This window comes from Rhineura floridana, chromosome 14 (genome assembly GCF_030035675.1).
Source record: "Rhineura floridana isolate rRhiFlo1 chromosome 14, rRhiFlo1.hap2, whole genome shotgun sequence".
NCBI classification, from domain to species: domain Eukaryota; kingdom Metazoa; phylum Chordata; class Lepidosauria; order Squamata; family Rhineuridae; genus Rhineura; species Rhineura floridana.
Genome location: NC_084493.1, coordinates 22,754,632 through 22,772,938, shown reverse-complemented (window position 1 = coordinate 22,772,938; position 18,307 = coordinate 22,754,632). Strand labels below are relative to the sequence as shown.

At 42.5% G+C, this 18,307-nt stretch overlaps 1 protein-coding gene across 1 annotated transcript in view; it reads left to right on the top strand.

Moving 5' to 3' along the window:
- Positions 1–13,662: 13,662 nt before the first annotated feature.
- The window catches only part of NPTN (neuroplastin), a 58,824-nt gene continuing 54,179 nt past the window's right edge, over positions 13,663–18,307 (top strand). The window contains exon 1 of the mRNA XM_061594921.1: positions 13,663–14,039. Coding sequence (XP_061450905.1) covers positions 13,943–14,039 — 97 coding nt within the window. The 5' untranslated portion in view covers positions 13,663–13,942. The remainder of the gene's footprint in view (positions 14,040–18,307) is intronic.

The following is an 18,307-nucleotide window of genomic DNA, read 5'->3' as shown; positions in this document are numbered from 1 at the left end:
TTATTAAAGAACTGATTTTTTTTGTTACCCTGTAAATTGCAATGCAGATTAATGGCGTGTATGAATTAGGCACAATAGTGGGAGCAGTCATTTTTAATTTAATTTAATTTATTAGTTTTCTTAGTCGCACATCTGGCTGGCCATCCAGCCACTCTGGGCGACGTACAAAATGAACAAAATAACACAAAACGACACACCAATACAATAACATTAAAATCTAAAAGCGATAATGATAAAATCTAGCCCACCCCAAAAGCCTGCCTGAAGAGCCAGGTCTTCATGGCCCGGCGGAAACTCATTGTAGAGGGGGCCTGGCGGAGATCATTTGGAAGGGAGTTCCATAGGGTGGGGGCCACAATTGAAAAAGCCCTCTCTCTAGTCCTCACCAGTCTAGCTGTTTTGACTGGTGGGATAGAGAGAAGGTCTTTTGAGGCCGATCTTGTTAGGCAGCATAGCTGATGATGCTGGAGGTGCTCCTTCAGATAGACTGGGCCAAAACCGTGTAGGGATTTAAAGGTCAAAACCAACACCTTAAATTGGGCCCAGCAAGCAACTGGTAGCCAGTGCAACTTTCTGAGCACTGGAGTTATGTGATCTCGGCGGCGGCTGCCTTTAATCAGGCACGCCGCCGAGTTCTGAACCAGTTACAGCTTCCAGACCGTTTTCAAGGGTAACCCCACGTAAATAAGTTGAAGGTTATAGAATCACAGCTGGAAGAGATTGAAGTTCTCATTCAATACCCTTCTCAAAAAGCATGACCTTTTAGTCTACCATGCTGCAATCAGATACACTGTTGCATGGTGCCATCTCTGTTATCTTTTAGGCGCCTACTGAAGTCCTTCCTCTTTCAACAAGCCTTTTAAGTAGAGATAATAATTATTATTTATTGCGGCCGATGGCCAATACAGTATCAACATACAATTAAAATCGTTCTTTATACAAATTAAAACCATTATCAGAATTCTTTATATGGACTTATGACTTAGCAATGTTCGGCGGGTTATGATGGCCCTAGCACAGAATTTAGCGACGGCATATGTGGTCTGCGGTTGTAAATCTTGTAGTAAGTATCTAGTATAATATAAAGAGTCACGTCCGGGCATCGATTGAATAATTGGGGTGATGATTAGGGTACGGATATCCTGATAAAGGGTACAATGTTGAAGGACATGGGATATTGTCTCGATTTCTCGATTTAAGTAGAGACCTTATCCCAGTTTGTGCCTGTGCTGGAATTGCTTTTTAATATGTTCCAAATCTTTTTGTTTTAAAAGATGTTTTAAAGCTTTTTAAAAAAAAATGTTTTTAAAGATGTTTTGTTTTAATATATTTTAAAGTCTGTTTTTATGATGTTTTAAAGTGTTTTTAGTGCTTTTGTTTGCCACCCTGGGCTCCTACTGGGAGGAAGGGTAGGATATAAATCTAATAAATAAATAATGGTTCCTGCAGTAGTGATTTATTTACTTATTTTAAATAGACTGGCCTTTGCTTGATATTTGGATAGGGCTGTTGAGCTGGCAGTTCTAGGGATGATGGTGGAGCATTTGGCTGGATCCTTTTATTCTTCCTAGTTCCTGTTTGTATCCTCCTCCCTCAATTCCCCTCAACACCGCTAAATTTCAGGCCAAAGGTACCTGAAAAGCTGAAGACCTTTTCTTCCTCCAGGATTGTGTTGTTTAAGGACACTGCCCCTTTTCCTGTGCTCAGCGGTTCAACTGAGTAAACTGCTGCATCCCTTTAGATAGCACCTTTTCTTCACTTCCTGGCTGGCTTCCTTCTCAGGAGACACATCATCAAAGGGTCTTTTTCTTTAACTTTAGGCCAGAAGTCCCTCTGAAGATCCACTGCACTCTGCATCGCTGCAAGGCGACAGGTCTTGAAGCCTATGAACTCCTTCAAGTACAAAGTCCCCCAAGAGAAGTGCTTTGCGGCCACTGAGATGTCCAGAAGTTCTTGTTCTAGTTGTGTCACAGGCTGGTGTTTAGGGATACAAAGTTCTGTTAATTTTAGTTCTCCCCGTTTCTCATTTTTCTAATCTTAAATTCAGTTCTCCACATTTCTGCAGCAATTTGCAATGTTTTTAAAAGAACTCATGAAAATTCTCTAGCATTAGTGTGAATTTCCCCAATAAACATTTTTTGTAAGCACTTTTGACTTACGTACACATTTTTGCAAGCTACTTCTCATCATGCCATGCATTTTTGTATATTATTTTCACTTACATACTCATTTTTATGCACACTTTCCTCTAACATGAATTTTTGTAAACATCTGTTGGTTGGTGAACTGCACTGCAAAATTTGAATAAGTGTGAATTTTGAAGGAAGGCTGTGTTTCATTTCCCATATTGTTTCAGAAAGTGCAGATTTGATAGATTTGGCTTCAAATGTTAACTGAATCAAATTTCTCACTCATCCTTCTTGACGCTTCCATAGCAGTGTCCACATGCCTCCTTTGCTGCAGCCAATGGTGGCCCTTTTCCTCTGTGGCGAGTCCTTGATTGCTTCAGAGGTCATTTTCCTTTATGTTTTGGAGAAGGTGTCCAGGGAATGCCAACATTGCCCTGGGATGGGGAAGTCATGTAGGAGGTGCAGCAAGTTGGATTGTATGACTGGCATATATAGGTCTGCCCGCCACCCCCAAACCTCCCAAGGGTACTGTGGGCAGAGTGATTACAGAATGGTGAGATAAACACCAATTCTGGTTTCCCCTAGTGCCCACTGCACCTGGTCACTGAAAGATCCCTGTAGCAGGATCACTTTCCTTGCCTTTGGGTTTTCCAGGCTGTGCATGGGGCTGAGGTTCCAAAGCTGGCCCAGAGCCAACTCTTTTGATTCAGAGCTTTGGCTGGCCAGAAGCTTGCATCTCAAGCTCAAGCTCATAGGTTGGTGGACTAGTTCAAGTGTACTGAACGTTGCCACCTTCTCAGGTTTCCCTAGCCATGCTGCAGCCTCCTGCTGCCTTCTCTCCGGGGTGCAACACAATGCTTAGGCACAGGAGCTAGACCTTGAGCTTGCAGGCAAGGAAACCTGGTCACACCTAGGAGGACTCTGGAAGAGCAGATGCTGCGAACTTGCTGCCTTTTATCCTGGTAAAACTTTATCTTGTGATGACTCTGGGCCTTGTTCTACCTGAGAACTACCTGCGACTGACTCGCTGATTACAGAAAAAGCATCCAGGTGCTCACACACCACCTTCACATATGAAAAAAGCATGTGGTCTTTAGTGGAGAGCTCAGGAGGCAAGAGTCTTTCTAATCTCCTCTTATTTGGAGTCATCACTCCAGTTAGTTGTGCCTGTCGCTGCATCAAGGATTTGCTCCCTCTATACCCAGCTTTGCAGAATGGGTTGGTTTTAGCAAAAAGACTAGAGCTGATAATGTGCTGATGTTCCACATTTCTGTACAGTTCAAACGCTCTCTAGGGGGGCAGAAAGGGGACTGAAGAGTTTTGGTTGGGGAGATACTTGTGACACCCTGAGGTTTCAAATGAGACTTTTTTGGGGTACAAGACTTCCCACCCAGTTCTTGAGTCCTAGAAGGGAGCGTGTACATGTGGCTATGGCATTTAAGGACAGATTGCAAGGTGGTGAGTGAACATCAGGCAGCAAAGCAAAATGAACTTTTAGGGAAAAGGCTTCTGCACATTTGGCATTCGACACAGTATAGCAAATGCTGACATGCTTCATATTTTCTGGTCTTGTTATAAAATAACATTTTTGGATAACCATAATAAATAACATAAATCTCGTAACAGGATTCAATCTGCCGACTGATTTACTGGTTGTATTGTTTGGCTATATCTAAGACTTGGTTTTACCAGTGGATGTGGAACTGGTAACTCACTTGCTAAAATAACAGCAATATGCTTTAGCTGGGAAAAAGTGGTTAGAGGATTGGATAGCTGACATCTGTACCATACATTTCACTTTAAGCAATCATGGCTTCCCCCATAGAATCCTGGGAACTGTCATTTGTTAAGGGTGCTGAGAATTGTTAAGAGTTCTATTCCCCTCCCAGAGCTAAATTCCCAGAGTTCTCTGGGAAGAAGGGTTGATGGTTAAACCAACTGGGGAATTGTAGCTCTGGGAGGAAACAGGGATCTCCTAACAGCTCTCAGCACCCTTAACAAATGACAGCTCCCAGGATTCTTTGGGGGAAGCCATGACTGTTTAAAGTGGTATGATACTGTTTTAAATATATAGTGTGTACTTGGCATTTGCTTGGGGTGGCTTGTGGGTATAGTCTCCAGCCTGAAAGTCAAAAGCTAGGCTTAGAGGTTCCAACTCTGCTTCCAGCATGCCCAGTGAGATCCACTAGACATCCTACAAATATTTGATCCATCTAGCTCAGTAGTCTAGCAAAAGCTCTCCAAGGTTTCAGGCAGGAGCCATTCCAAACCCTACCTGGAGATGCTGAGGAATCAAACCTTGGACCTTCTGCATGTAAAGCATGTGCTCTACCACCACTGAGTGACGGGTCTTGTGCCAAAGTGTAGGAGCCCTGCTAAAACAAAGTGGCAACCTTATTTCACTGTATGAGTACCAGTTACAATGCTATATCCATGTACCTGGGATTAATTGGCCTTGAACTAATGGGGCTTAGCTCTGAGTAGACATATATATAGGATCACACTGTTTGTCTATCAAAACTCCTATATGAAAAGCAAAGTGAGCTGTGGAAAAGAGCTCGGCTACACATGATGGACACGAGGATCATTATTTTTGTTCCACAAGAAGGAAGAGAAAGGTCTTCCACCCATCTGAGAAAATTTGTGTTGCTTCCAAATTGGAGCCCTCTTGCACTACTAAAGTGTTGCTTTTCTGCAATTAAAATTAGTTCTACACAGCAACTTATACAGCAGTATATTCACTAGCAATGCCTTTCCCATATGGCCAAGATTCTTCTATAATATTTAGTTGTTTTTACCCACAGCATTTCATTCTCTCAAGTCCAGGCCTTCTACCATGCACACAGGTAGCCCATCTGCACCATCTGCTGTCAGATCCTGAGTGTCAAACATGAATCTGTGAGGTGCAGCTGTGCTTGCACCGGTGCATTTTCCCTGACTCTGTGAAATGTATTACTATTCCTCTGATGCTCATCCAGTAAAGGTAATTAGTTGAACAATACACCTTCCTCATAGTATAACTTGGGCATTTGATGCCACCAGTTTTTTTCCGTTTTTATCTCTTCACTCCAATACCTCCCTAATCACATCCCTCCCCCTTTTTTTTGAACTCCCAATTATCCAATCAGGGTTGCAACAGTCACTCAGGCATTTTAAATATTGGATTGTATTCAACTAAGTCCTACTCAGACTATACCCTCTGAAATGAATGAACCTACATTGGTCAGGTCTTTTAACTTCAATGGGTCTACATTAAGTAGGACTAGCATGGAATACTACCCAACCATTTATTTTTTCTTTTATTTGCTGCTGGTTAGCACTGCATTTTTAATCAGCTGTTGTATTATCAGTGGATGTAAATTATTCTGAAATTGATTCTGATGAATAAATGTATTTTGATTCACAGAAAAACATCTCCCCACCCATTTATCAGGCATCAAGTTATGTATATGTCTGCTCACTGATAAACAGCTGATATCTGCTAATATCTGCAACAGATGTGCTGCCTGATAAATTGAAGGTACTTTTTATTAAATCAAAATCATTTCACATACAAACACACACACACTGTTTCATACATACATATGTTTATTAATACCTTTTTCCCCCCAAATGCAGACGGCAAGCCCCATCTTAGAAGAGATATTCCCAATTTTGTCTCACACAGGAGGGAACACCGCTCCTGCAATCTATCGAAAACAGGTGTCTGTGACATCTGAAAACAAAGAAAATAGGGGGTTGGCTTCATTAACCCTATTATTTTGCATGTCTGCCAATTTATGAAAACTAAATTGGTCAATAAACCAGTTAGCAAATTAAAACTCATTTGTGATTATTCAACCAACATTGCAATCTGAAGCATGCATTCTGATGCCAATGCGACTTGCTCATAGTAACTATGCATACAGGACCAGTCTGCATCTTATTGAATTGTGTGACGATCCCTCTAATAACAATGGCCAATGTTTCCTATAAATACAATTCAAATTTCAACATGCCACAACAGTAGCTTTTAAGTGCTTCTGGGCAGTATTTGAACTCACCCTTCTCTGCATGTGTGGAGACAGAGAAAGAGACAGACAGATAGAAGGGATGGAGAGGGGAATCCAGGCTACATGATCATCTTTTTGAGTTCTACCTAACAGGATCATCTATGTGCTACTCTTTGTAGGTCTGCTCCTATGAACAGATGATCTTTTGCTGCAGTCTTCTAGCAGAAGCTTTCTTTCAGGTATACATCAGAAAATAACAGTAATTCCTCTCAAACAGCCCACAGCAGGAAGATGCAGAAGCAGCTGTAAAGAAATGTGCATTCACATTTTTACCAGGTACATTGGAAAGTGTTCAGGTATATTTTCCCTGACTGGAACATGATGCAAAACACCCTGTTTTTTCTCCTACAGGATTCTACAGACAGTTTGCTCAGTCCCTTGAAACTTACAACCTTTGGGTGGGGTAGAAGAGGCAGGGTCTTGTTTTGGTGGTAGCATCACAATTGTGGAATTATCTCCCAAGATTGGCATGGCCAGGCATCTGCCAAGGGCCCATGCTCCAGCAGGGGAGCATATTGACAAGTGCTCCCTCTCTAGAACTATGTTGCATTGTCACCATTGCAACTGCTTGCTCATTCTGCCATCTCCTGCTCTGCTCAGACAATGGTGGAGGGAGAGATGGAGGAACGGTAACTGCTACTGCCTGCTTGCTCATTGGCTGTCTACTTGGCAAGCCATCAGATGGTAGCAGTAATGAGGAAGAGGAGCATCAGCTGGTGATAATGGCAGACTTGCCATTAACAAGGAGGTAGACTTGCTGTCAGAGATGACAGGGGACCTTCAAACGGTCCTTCAAAACCTGGAGTCAACATTGCTCTTTGTTTGTGGGGTCCACCAAGCCCCTCCTATCTTAGGATGGCCATTGTATTTTATTTTTTAGGGAAAGGTAGATGCTCAGTAGCTGGTATAGCACAGTGGGGAGGAGAGCCTGGCTGGGAGTCCACAGTCTGTGAGTTCAAATCCCCGCTGGTGTCTTCTGGGTGTAAAGGGCCAGCTAAAGATCACCCCCACAGTGAGTGGCTCAGGGGTTACATGCCCTGCCACCTGTGCAGCCATGGGCAAGCTGCAGAGTCCCAAGGAGCCTAGTTGCCCCCCAGCTGGCAGTTGCAGACAAGGAAGGGGCTGACGTGCAGCTGTGGCAAGCTGAGCAGGCCCTAGCCAGCTGGGGAGGACTAGCCTCAGAGGGAGGCAATGGTAAACCCCCTCTGAATGCCGCTTACCATGAACACCCTATTTATAGGTAGCCATAAGTTGGGATCGACTTGAAGGCAGTCCATTTCCATTTTTCAGATGCTCAGTGGTAGAGCATCTGCGTTGCATGCAGGAGGTCCCAAGTTAAACCCCTGGCATCTCCAAAGAGGCCCCTGTCTGAAATCCCAGAGAGCTGTTGCCAGTCAATGTAAACAACATTGAGGTAGATGGACCAGTGGTTGGACTCTGTATGAGGCAACTTCCTATGTTGCTATTCTGAAAGGCTTTTTAAAATAATCGATTTCTACTATTTTTGTAGTATCTCCTTGGGTTTTTAATTCCATTGTGTATTTAATTTGTCTTTGATATTTGACTTAGCAGTTCATTGCTGTTTAAATTTTGTTGTTGTTTTAAAAGCAAGATATAGCAAATAGAGATATTTAGCAAGATATAGCAAACCACTTAGACTTTTATTTAAATATAAGCGGTATATAAATTTATTTATTTATTTATTTATTTATTTAACGGATTTATATTCCGCTCTAGTTCAAAAATTTAGAATTCAGAGCGGAGAACAACAAAATATAATTCAATACAAGGCAAGTAAAACAAACAGTTAAAAGTACGAGTTAATAATTTACTAATCAATTTTCTGCAGCATTTCCCTTCAGACATTAAAAGCTTGGTGAAATAAAAATGTTTTGACCCGACGACGGAAATCAATGATAGAGGGAGAAAGTCGTATTTCGGGCGGAAGTTGGTTCCATAAAGAGGGAGCAACAACCGAGAAAGTTGTATTTTTAATAGCCGTATGTCAAATGGTAAAAGTCGATGGAACAGTAAAAGTAGATTCGGTGGTCGATCTGATAGGGTGAGAAGACTGAAATTCAGAGAGACGGTTAGCCAAATATGTCGGTGCTAATCCATGTCGGGCTTTGAATGTTAGAACCAAAATCTTAAACTGGTGCCGGAATCTAATGGGGAGCCAGTGTAGATGGTGGAGAAGAGGCGTAGTATGGACCCATGGACCGGTTCCGGTGATCATTCTTGCTGCTGCTCTTTGTACTAGCTTAAGTGGTCGGAGCGATTTGGCAGAAAGTCCGATGTAAAGGGAATTGCAATAATCTAACCGCGAGGTCACTAGTGCTTGGGTAACTTTTCTTAAGTCAGACATTCCCAGGAACGGTCGAAGTTGACGGACAAGTTTTAATTTGGTCTAAATAAATAGATAATATAAACTATTTAGTCTATTCCAACTAAATATAGCCATCAACGTGCAAGACTATGGGGTGGGGGAATATTTCATTGATTTTCTGGGAAGGATAGTTCTTTGTGGTAGCCTTGGGCTCATCAACACAGCAATCTCAATATCTTCACAAAACAGTCATGGCTGGCTATATACTGTTAGGCACAGATATGTGACCTCCTTCAGGCAGCAAATTTTGGGGAAACAATGAGGACCAGCAAACTGACAATTATTTAGAGTTTAGTATCCTTGTCAGATTGGGGGAGGGGGTTGGACAGGAGAGCCCAGAAGTACCGTTGAAGATGGCCTTAATGACCCTGGTAAATTTGATAAGTATATGTTGTTTTAATTGTTTTCAAAGAGGTTTTTAATTACTTGTTTTTAACTGTTTTTATTGATAATTTTAATGTCTTTGCAAATTGCTTAGACATTTCTCACAATCAAGGAGTATATACATTTTGTTAAATAAATAAAAATAAATCCATTGTTTGGGAAACTTCAGGTAAATGGTCCATGGCGATGTGGGAATAGGCTGAGATACCCTTGGAAGGTGAAGCCATTTTGGTAAAAAGTATACATTTTGCTGTCCCCCTCCCAGATAATGGTGATGTATTCTAGGGGCATTTCCAGACTGTCAGTATTTACAAGTGGAATTCAGTCTTGTACCTGCAAATTCAGCTTGCACAGTTAATTAATTGGCAGGTCTTGCACAACAAACCTGCTTTCCTGCAAATAAATCAGGATGAATGCTCAATAAACAGGTCTTTTTGGTAAAAGGCATAGCTTTTCCCACCCCCAGATAAGGGTGATGTATTCTAAGGGCATTTCCAGCCTGTAGCTATTTCCCAGTGGAATTCAGTCACATATCTGCAAATTCATGTTGTGCAATTATAGTTGATTGGGAGGGCTTGTGCAACAAACTCACCTCCCAGCAAATAAATCAGGATGAATGCTCAATAAATAGGTCTCAAAGTGCCTTAGGTGTTTGTGAAGAAATCGAAGGAGACAGGCTGCAGTTTGACTTAGGAAGGTGGAGCAACACAGAGAACTGAATCTGGGCTCTGCAAACATCTTAGCGCAAAGGCTGTCTCCCTAGAGATGTGATGTGGGACAGTGGATTTGACTGCCTGTGGGGAACCTTTTTCAGCCCAAGAGACGGACTTGTACCTGGCTAGCCTAGAGTGTCACACACAGAACCACAGCAAGCTGCCCTATACTAAGTGAGGTCCTTGGTCTGTCTAGCTCAGTACTATCTACACTGCCTGGCAGCAGCTCTCCAAGATTTAAGATAGTGAGTCCTTCCCTGTTATACCTGGAACCAGGGGCTTCCTGCACCCTTCCCATAGGTGGAGGCACAATGTTTAAGCTGTGCTTCCATCTGTATATTTCTAAATAAATGCAAACCTTACAAAATGCTGATAAGCCTCCAGTCTTTTTTTTTTCTAAAGAAGCTAATCCTGGGGAAGCCTTATGCCTCTGGAACTTCTCACCATCTGGAGAACTGGGATGAGGGCAACAGTACTGGTTTGCTACCCGGAAGACACTGTTTAGATTTCAAGATCCATAGTCAGGTTATGCCCTTTTTTTTGCAACTAACCAAAATATCACAAAATAGTATTTGGATTTTTTTCCCCTCATGTATTCAAACGTTGGGGCATCTCTCTTGCAAATGGAAGTGAAGGTGGAAGGTCTGAGAGAGTGAATCTGGTTTTTAGAGAACTTTATTTACTATGGATGCCATCACTAAACCATAACGGGGGGAGGGGATTCTTAGACCATTTGGTTCAACCTTCAGCAGAGAAGTAGAATCCACTGTATGCAAAATATCATTATTCTGTTGGCTGAAGATTCTGTTGATCCAGTTTCAGCTGTTGAGCCTGTTTTAAATGGAATGCACTGCCCTCAAGGATCAGATATGCAGCCTGGGACACTAGTTGATCTGAGATTGCTACTAGATATTCAGATTTATTTATTTATTAAATATCTATCCCACCCTTTCTCACAGAAGGAGCCCAGGGCAGCAAAACTCTACAAGGGACAAAACTCTACAAACACCGTAAAACATCTTAACAATAAAGCATCTTTTTGGTGGTGGTGACCCCAGCAAGGGGGTTGAGAAAGACCATCTTGACCTCAGTCTTATATATTAAGTTGGGAAACACAACTCTGCCCCACATATAAACAAGCCATTTTGGTTTGCTGAACCCCAGATCTCTTAATCCTTCCCCCAAAGTTATAACTTTTTTTATTAACAGAATTGCTTACAGGGAGGCTTGGCACACTGCAAAGCACAGTGCTGGCAAAAAAGCCCAGCCACCCACCACCTTAATTTCACATAGTCATCTATTTTTAAAAAAATACCATACACACATTTGCTATGGGCCTGTGTTGCAAGTCCTTTATTTGGCAACACCCTGGATGAGGACTAGAGACATGTATATGGCTTGAGACTGCTCCATTTATTCATATCATACTATTTCTTTCATTCATTCCTTTGAAGCCCCCACCTAGTGCTATCTATGGTATATGTGTATAAAGTCCTACAATACAATTTATGTCATCAAATGCAAAAAAAGGGCATATCCAATATGTAGAAAAAACTACAACTGACTTACACACACTTCAGAAACCACAAATCAGCAATCTTGACAAAAAAAATAGAGCAACCAAGTGGAAAACACTTTAACACTGAGGGCCACAGCCTGTTGGACTTATCTATAACAGCTATAGAGATGCCAACAGATCCAGCAGCATTGACTATGTTAGGATGGAAATGTATTTGGACTTGATATGATTTTAATATCGGTTTATTTCCCTGTGACCTGACTTGTGACCTCCCAGTGGCTCTTGATTAATGAAAGCCTATTTCAGCTGGATTTCATTTCCCTTCCTGTATCATAGTAGTAAAGTGGCCCATATAAAGTTGCCATGTTGTATCACAAAAGCATTCTTGTACTTGATTCATATGCTTATAGGCCTTGACACGCATATCCCTACAAGTGTAAAGTTGTAACTTGAGTGATCTTTCTGATTTAATGGCTCTGCCTGTAGTTATTCCTCCCACATTATCTGTCTCTGTGTTCTCTTCCAACTGTCTGCTTATCTCAAGGCCGCATACCTATGTAAGCCCCTAGCTGAAAAGAAACCAAGATGTGCCTTTCTGTTATTCCAAGTACCCCTTTTCCTGCTATCTATACTGTTACTGTGTCTAGTAGAAAACTGAATGTCCGAGAGCTTTCTTATCTCAAGCACCCCATTTCTAATGTTTTGATATTACGATGACTAGCAGTTTTCTTGAATGTAGTGACACATAAACTCCCCAGTTTTATTATCTTTGGGGAAACTATGTAACTCTCTGCTCTTTCAATAAATGGGGTTCCCACTTCTGAAAAGCATCTTGCTTGAAGGTACTGGGTCCCCTTTGCAAAGGTAAATATTGTGTGTGTGTATTATTATTATAGCCTCTGGCAGTGGATAATTGCGCTCAACTCCGCACCTTCCCGGGTGTTTGCGAGCTGAGAAAGACAGTGACGGCTCGCGTGTTGGGTTTGGACCTAACAACTAAAAGGGAGAATTTCTGGATATACTCCCTGGACACATTGGCACCGCATGGCCTGAACCAGAATGACAATACAAACCTTACTTCTGCAAAGGAAGCCCTTCTAAGCATCCTCAAAGCTCTAGAACTGCCACCTTGGTAGCAGTATTTGTATGTTACCAGCTGATGAAGGCGGAAGCCAAAGTGTTTTGCTAATAAAATTATTTATTTATTTATTCAGCTTATATCCCGCCCGACTAGCAAACAGCTCTCTGGGTGGCAAACATAGCAACATATACAATAATAAAATTACAAAGTCAGTATAACAAATATAAAAATACACCATCTAAAATAGAAATTACAGCATTTACATAAATAACTTAAATTAAAATGCCTCAGAGAAAAGAAAGGTTTTAACCTGGTGCCAAAATGATAATAGTGTCGGTGCCAGGCGTACCTCCTCGGGGAGACTATTCCACAATTCGGGGGCCACCACTGAGAAGGCCCTAGATCTTGTTACTACCCTCCGGGCCTCCCTATGGGTTGGGACCCGGAGGAGGGCCTTCGTAGTAGACCGTAGTGTACGAGCCGGTTCGTAACGGGAGAGGCGTTCCTGCAGGTATTGTGGTCCCGCGCCGTATAAGGCTTTATAGGTTAAAACCAACACTTTGAATCTGGCCCGGTAGCATATTGGAAGCCAGCGCAAGCGAGCCAGAACAGGTGTTATATGCTCAGACCGCTTAGTTCTTGTTAGCAGTCTGGCCGCCGTATTTTGCACTAGCTGTAGCTTCCAAACCGTCTTTAAAGGTAGCCCTACGTAGAGCACGTTGCAGTAGTCCAAACGTGAGGTTACCAGAGCATGAACCACTGATGTAAGGTCCTTGTTACTCATATAGGGACGTAGCTGGGCTACCAACCGAAGCTGGTAGATGCATTCCGTGCCACCGAGGCTACATGGGCCTCAAGTGACAGGGAAGAGTCTAAAACGACTCCCAAACTACGAACCTGATCCTTTAGGGGGAGTGTAACCCCGTCCAGGACAGGGTATGTATCCACCATCTGACCAGAGAAACCATCCACCAGCAGCATCTCAGTCTTATCAGGATTGAGTTTCAGTTTGTTAGTTCTCATCCAGTCCATTGTCACGGCCAGACAACGGTTCAGCACATCGACCGCCTCACCTGAAGAAGATGAAAAGGAGTATAGCTGCGTGTCATCAGCGTACTGATGACAACGCACTCCAAAACTCCGGATGACCGCACCTAACGGCTTCATATAGATGTTAAAAAGCATGGGATAAAAATAAAAATCTCTCTTTTTGTTAACCACAATTAAGTGGGGTAGTTAGACTACGCATGAATTGAAATAGGGGGGAACCGCCACTGCCTCTGAATTTGCTGAAGAAACTGGATCCCTTGCCCTCACCACGTGACCTATGAACGCTGCGAGGGGCGGAGCTTCGGTGCCTTCCCAGTCCCTTCTCGGCTTCCTTCTCCTGCCTCCCGCATATTCCCTTCCTCGCGCGAGAAGTGGGGTTCCACCTCTCGCGAGGCTTCGGCGCTGCGGTAGAAGGAGCTGCTCCGCCACTTTGAGGGGGGGGGAAAGGGAGGGAGAGAGAAAAGGCGACGGGAAGGACGGAGGAGTCGGAATCTCGCTCAGCAGCGGCGGACGACGACGACCACCACCATCTCCACCTCGTGCTCCCACGTCCGCTTCTCTCTCTCCCCCCCCCTCTCCTTCCCTCCTCTTCCTTGCCCCTTCCTCCTCAGGCGACTTGCCGACAGGGATGCTACTGCGGAGCTCCGGGCCGCTTCCCGCGGCTCTGTCCCTCCTCCTCGCTGCGGCGGGGAGCCTGTTTCCGACGCCGGCCGACGCGCAGAACGGTGAGGGAGGGCGGCCGGAACGGGCCCGGCGATGGGGGGGGAGGGGGGGAGACAGGGCAGTCTCTGAGGAGATGGTGGTGGGAGGAGAAGCGAACCAATCCTGAGGCGATGCTTTACAGGGCGGGCAGCGAGGGTTTGGCCCGCGATGGGATGCCGCAAGGGGTGGGAGGTTATTAGTGGTGGGCGGGGGCGTTCCTGCTGGGTCGCAGGCGAAGACAGGTGGGATGCGGCTTTGAAGGAAAGAGAAGGGGGTGAGTTGAGAGGTAGTGCGATGTAGTGGCTAGAGTGCCTCCCCGAGGGAGGTGGGTTCAAATGCTGGCCTAGCTTGGAAGCTCATGTGAAAGTGACCTTGGGCCAGGCGGACACACACTAATTTAATCGTCCTCGTCGTCGTCGTTGTTATCAATATGACCCTACTTTCAAGGGTTGTTTGTAAGAGGGGGTGGGAAAGAGAAACCTGGAATCTGGTAAAGGGGGGTTATGTAGATTTGGAGGAGGCAGGAGGAGGAGGAGAGGTGAGAATGACATGCCCAGGAGAGTTTGTAACCAATCTTGGTGCAGCCTGGAAGGTCACTGACCTGGACCAGGCACACTCCATTATTATTATTAACGGTAGAATTAGTAGTTAGTGACTTTTTAATGTTTTACTGTAAACTGCCTTGGGGAAAGACTTCATGAAGAGTGATATGCAAATACTTTAAATTTAAAAAAATTCGTGCAGTTTTGTCTGATTTTGCAGAGTTGTTTGGAGGGATAATAAGGTAATGGACCAGAAGAATCTTGAGCACACTCAAGAACTTCATACATGCTGAGAGTCAGTGTGACATAGTGGCTAAAACGCTGGGCTGTGACTAAGCATGCCTGATTTCAGATCTCCGCCTTGTCAGAAAGTTTCCTGAGTGACCTTTGACCAGTTGGTCTCTGTCATCTGCAATATGAGGATAATAACTTACAGGTCTGTTGTGAAGATAAAAGAGACAGCATAGGATTGTGTGTGCTTCCCTGGGAGCAGAGGAAAGAAGAAGAATAAAAATGTGGTAGATAAAAGTAAATGATACTGTGGGGATGGGGGGGTAGCAGAAAGAATTGGATAAGGCTGTGAAGAGGGATAATACTCTTTTTGAGAGCGGAGGAGAAGAGTGGAAGGAGAGGACCAAGAATCTAAAATATATAAGACTGTCTCCAGTGTTCTTTGTCCACTTTTGTGCTAGCAGACAGGTGAGTTTTAATGTTGCACAACAGGGGAATCCAACACAACAGTTTTGCTAGCAGAAAATTGTTGTGCAACAGACAGATTCCACAATCTGTGTTATGACAAAGTTAAGAGCTACCTGATTATGCATTCTCTTGCACAACAACATTATACTGTCGCAAAACATTTCTCCAGTGGGACAAATATACCGCTAAGGAATTTTAACTTAGTGCTGCATTGTAGCCCCCCTCTGAATACCGCTTACCATAAAAACCTTTTTCATAGGGTAGCCATAAGTCAGGATTGACTTGAAGGCAGTCTATTTCCATTTCCATTAGATACAACCCATAGTTGTGAGTTTCTCCAGATGACAAAGAAACTGCTGTTTCTCCATTTGATGAGCAGAGTAAGGTAGGGATTGTAGGTCACTTTCTGGGCAGAAGTGCCTCTGTCTTTCAATAGGTTTTTGGCAGGGAGTCTTTCAGTACTTCCTAATAGGTGAGCATTTACTAATTTTCCTATAACCATTTGTTTTCCCACTTCCTGAGGTTTTCTTTCTTTGATAATGCATCGAAGTAATTTAAGTATAAAATTGGAAAGCCAGGTAAGTGAAAATTGTTAGATAGATCTAAAACAAAAGCAGCCTGTAGTTGCAAGTTTTAGGTACAGCTGTTCCTTGCTTCCTTAAGGAGCCTCTCGGGGTGTGCCACTTGAAACAGTGTGTGAGGTTCTCTCGGCAAGAAGGAACATCTCTATCATCGTACTACATCTTTGGGTTTCTTTAAATGATTTATAATGCAATAGTTTTTTTGTTTCTCAGTAACTAAAGAGGGTTCTTCTGACGGGTCTAAGATGGAAAATCTTGCTTTTTTCCCCTTCTGTAAGAAATCTAGCATTGTACATTTCCTCCATAGTATGAGCTTGCACCAAACGTATGATGCCTATTTGTGGAGCCAATAGACTGGACTGAGTAAAGGCAAGGTTTGCATGCCTGGAGAAGGCCCACCAGTTTAATAAAAATGTATTTAGCATAAGATCCAATATCATCTTTGCTCAGTAAGTGTATACTTTATCCGCAGTATCACATTTAAACACCATGATAAAAATGGATACAATTAAATTGCATTTAAAATTATTCCATTGGTGTGGAAACAAAGGTTTTCTCCCCAACTTGAAGCATATACTTGAATGGAGAGTAATTTCTAATGTTTCATAGTGGCTTTCTTGGTAGCTTCTTGAAGAAGTTAGATAACCCTATGTATGAAAAGTGTGTCATGCTATGTACAGCAGTTCAGTTCTGTGGTTCTGCCTGTGATTTGGGCTGTTGGATTTTACCTTAGGGGAGTTTATAATTTCCGAGCCTTGACTCAGACCATCTTGATTAGGGAAAAATGGCTTGAAAAATGTTCTCTTTTCTAAAGATAGGGAAGATGCAAAACTTGGAGATCTGAACTAGGTTACTATAACCATTTAAAGTAGAAGAGAATTATAGGATTGGAGGATTGGATTTGGAAATAAATGTAGAAATTGCCCAGAAATTGAGTGGGTACTGGTTCATTATATAACCTCAATTGTGCAATATGTGTATATTCTACTCCTGTTGGACAGGCTGCCCAACAATAAAGATCTGGACAGTTTTATGCTAGCTGTTGTGTAAAGTATTCATCTTTTATACTATCTTTTTTGTTTAGGTGAAATAAGGTGAACAGTCTCCTCACTTTTAAGTTAAATGATTAATGTGTCTGTAGGCTTTGGGTAAAGTGATGGCATTTGACTTTGTTAGGATGAAATAGACAGGACCTTTCAAAACATTAGCTTTCTTATAGTGAGCAGATGCCTGTAGGAGAAGCAGTATGTTACATGGTGAAGGTGGAATTGGGCTGAAGAAGCCCTACCCCAGTAGTCAACTGGCCCTGGCTGGCTTAATTTACTGGCATAAAAAACCTACTATTAATATGCACAGTTCATAAATCACAGATCTTGTATTGTTGCTTGGAAGGGAATGGTTTCACATATTTTTACTATTTTACTAGTTAGGATGGTTATTAAAAGTAAAAGTACACCACATTCAAAGAATGGCTGTTATGAAAGTTTACTTACAACTGGTCAGTCTTCAAAAATGTCTGCTAAATAAGATTTTGTCCTAACATAAAGCTACCTGTGATTATGAGCCTCTCTGAGTATTGCATATGTTACAGATAATGTTGCAGAGAATAATAATTTTGAGCAAGGTGATATGGGGCCCTCCTCTTATTCTATTTATTTAAAGTGCGTTTATCTGGGGGGTTTTAAGCCAAAAAAAATCTCCCAGAGTGAATCAATAGCAAGATACTGCCCTCAGGCTTGCACATTAAAAGGCATGGCACACAAGGAAAAAAAGGATTGAGTGTGAAGAGGAAAAACAGGCTTGTGTACTGGTTCTTAATGGTTCTTATATAACTTCCTTCACGGGGTTGGGTTTTTTCCTTACATATCTCATGGCTGTTAAGATTGTAATGTTGCAGCTGGAAACCACATGAAGAACTTTCTACCAATAATATTACCATAATATTTACATGCACGCACCCCTGCAAAAGTAGAATTGTGAGTCAGTAAAGCCTTTACAAAAAGTGTGACTTCGTAAACATAATATTCATTTGGATCTTTCAGCATGTTTCTGGAGTTCGTGTGAGCTATGTACAGCAGAGGTGACATCCTCAGATGGATTGGGGGGCCAAAGATCAAAAATTATTTACTAAAAAATCACAAAATGGTGGAGGTGAAGTAGTAGGACAAATTGTAAACTTTATAATTCCATTGCTATCCAATGCTTGTGTTTTTTTACATCTTTCTCCCCAAAATTCCTGTTTAGAGCTTCCTACTTCTGCCTCTTACCCCAAATTACCAGCTGAATTTAAATCTTAGAGCCAACCAAGCATCAATATGAACAGATGATATGAACTTTGCTTTTGCAGTGTGTTTAAAATGTTTACTTTAGGTGTGCTGTCTTTCCTTGTAGCAGGACAAATTTTGATGTATACATGCAGTTTTCTTTGCATTTGCCAGTAGTTACTTGTAGAAAAGAAAAATATGAGCT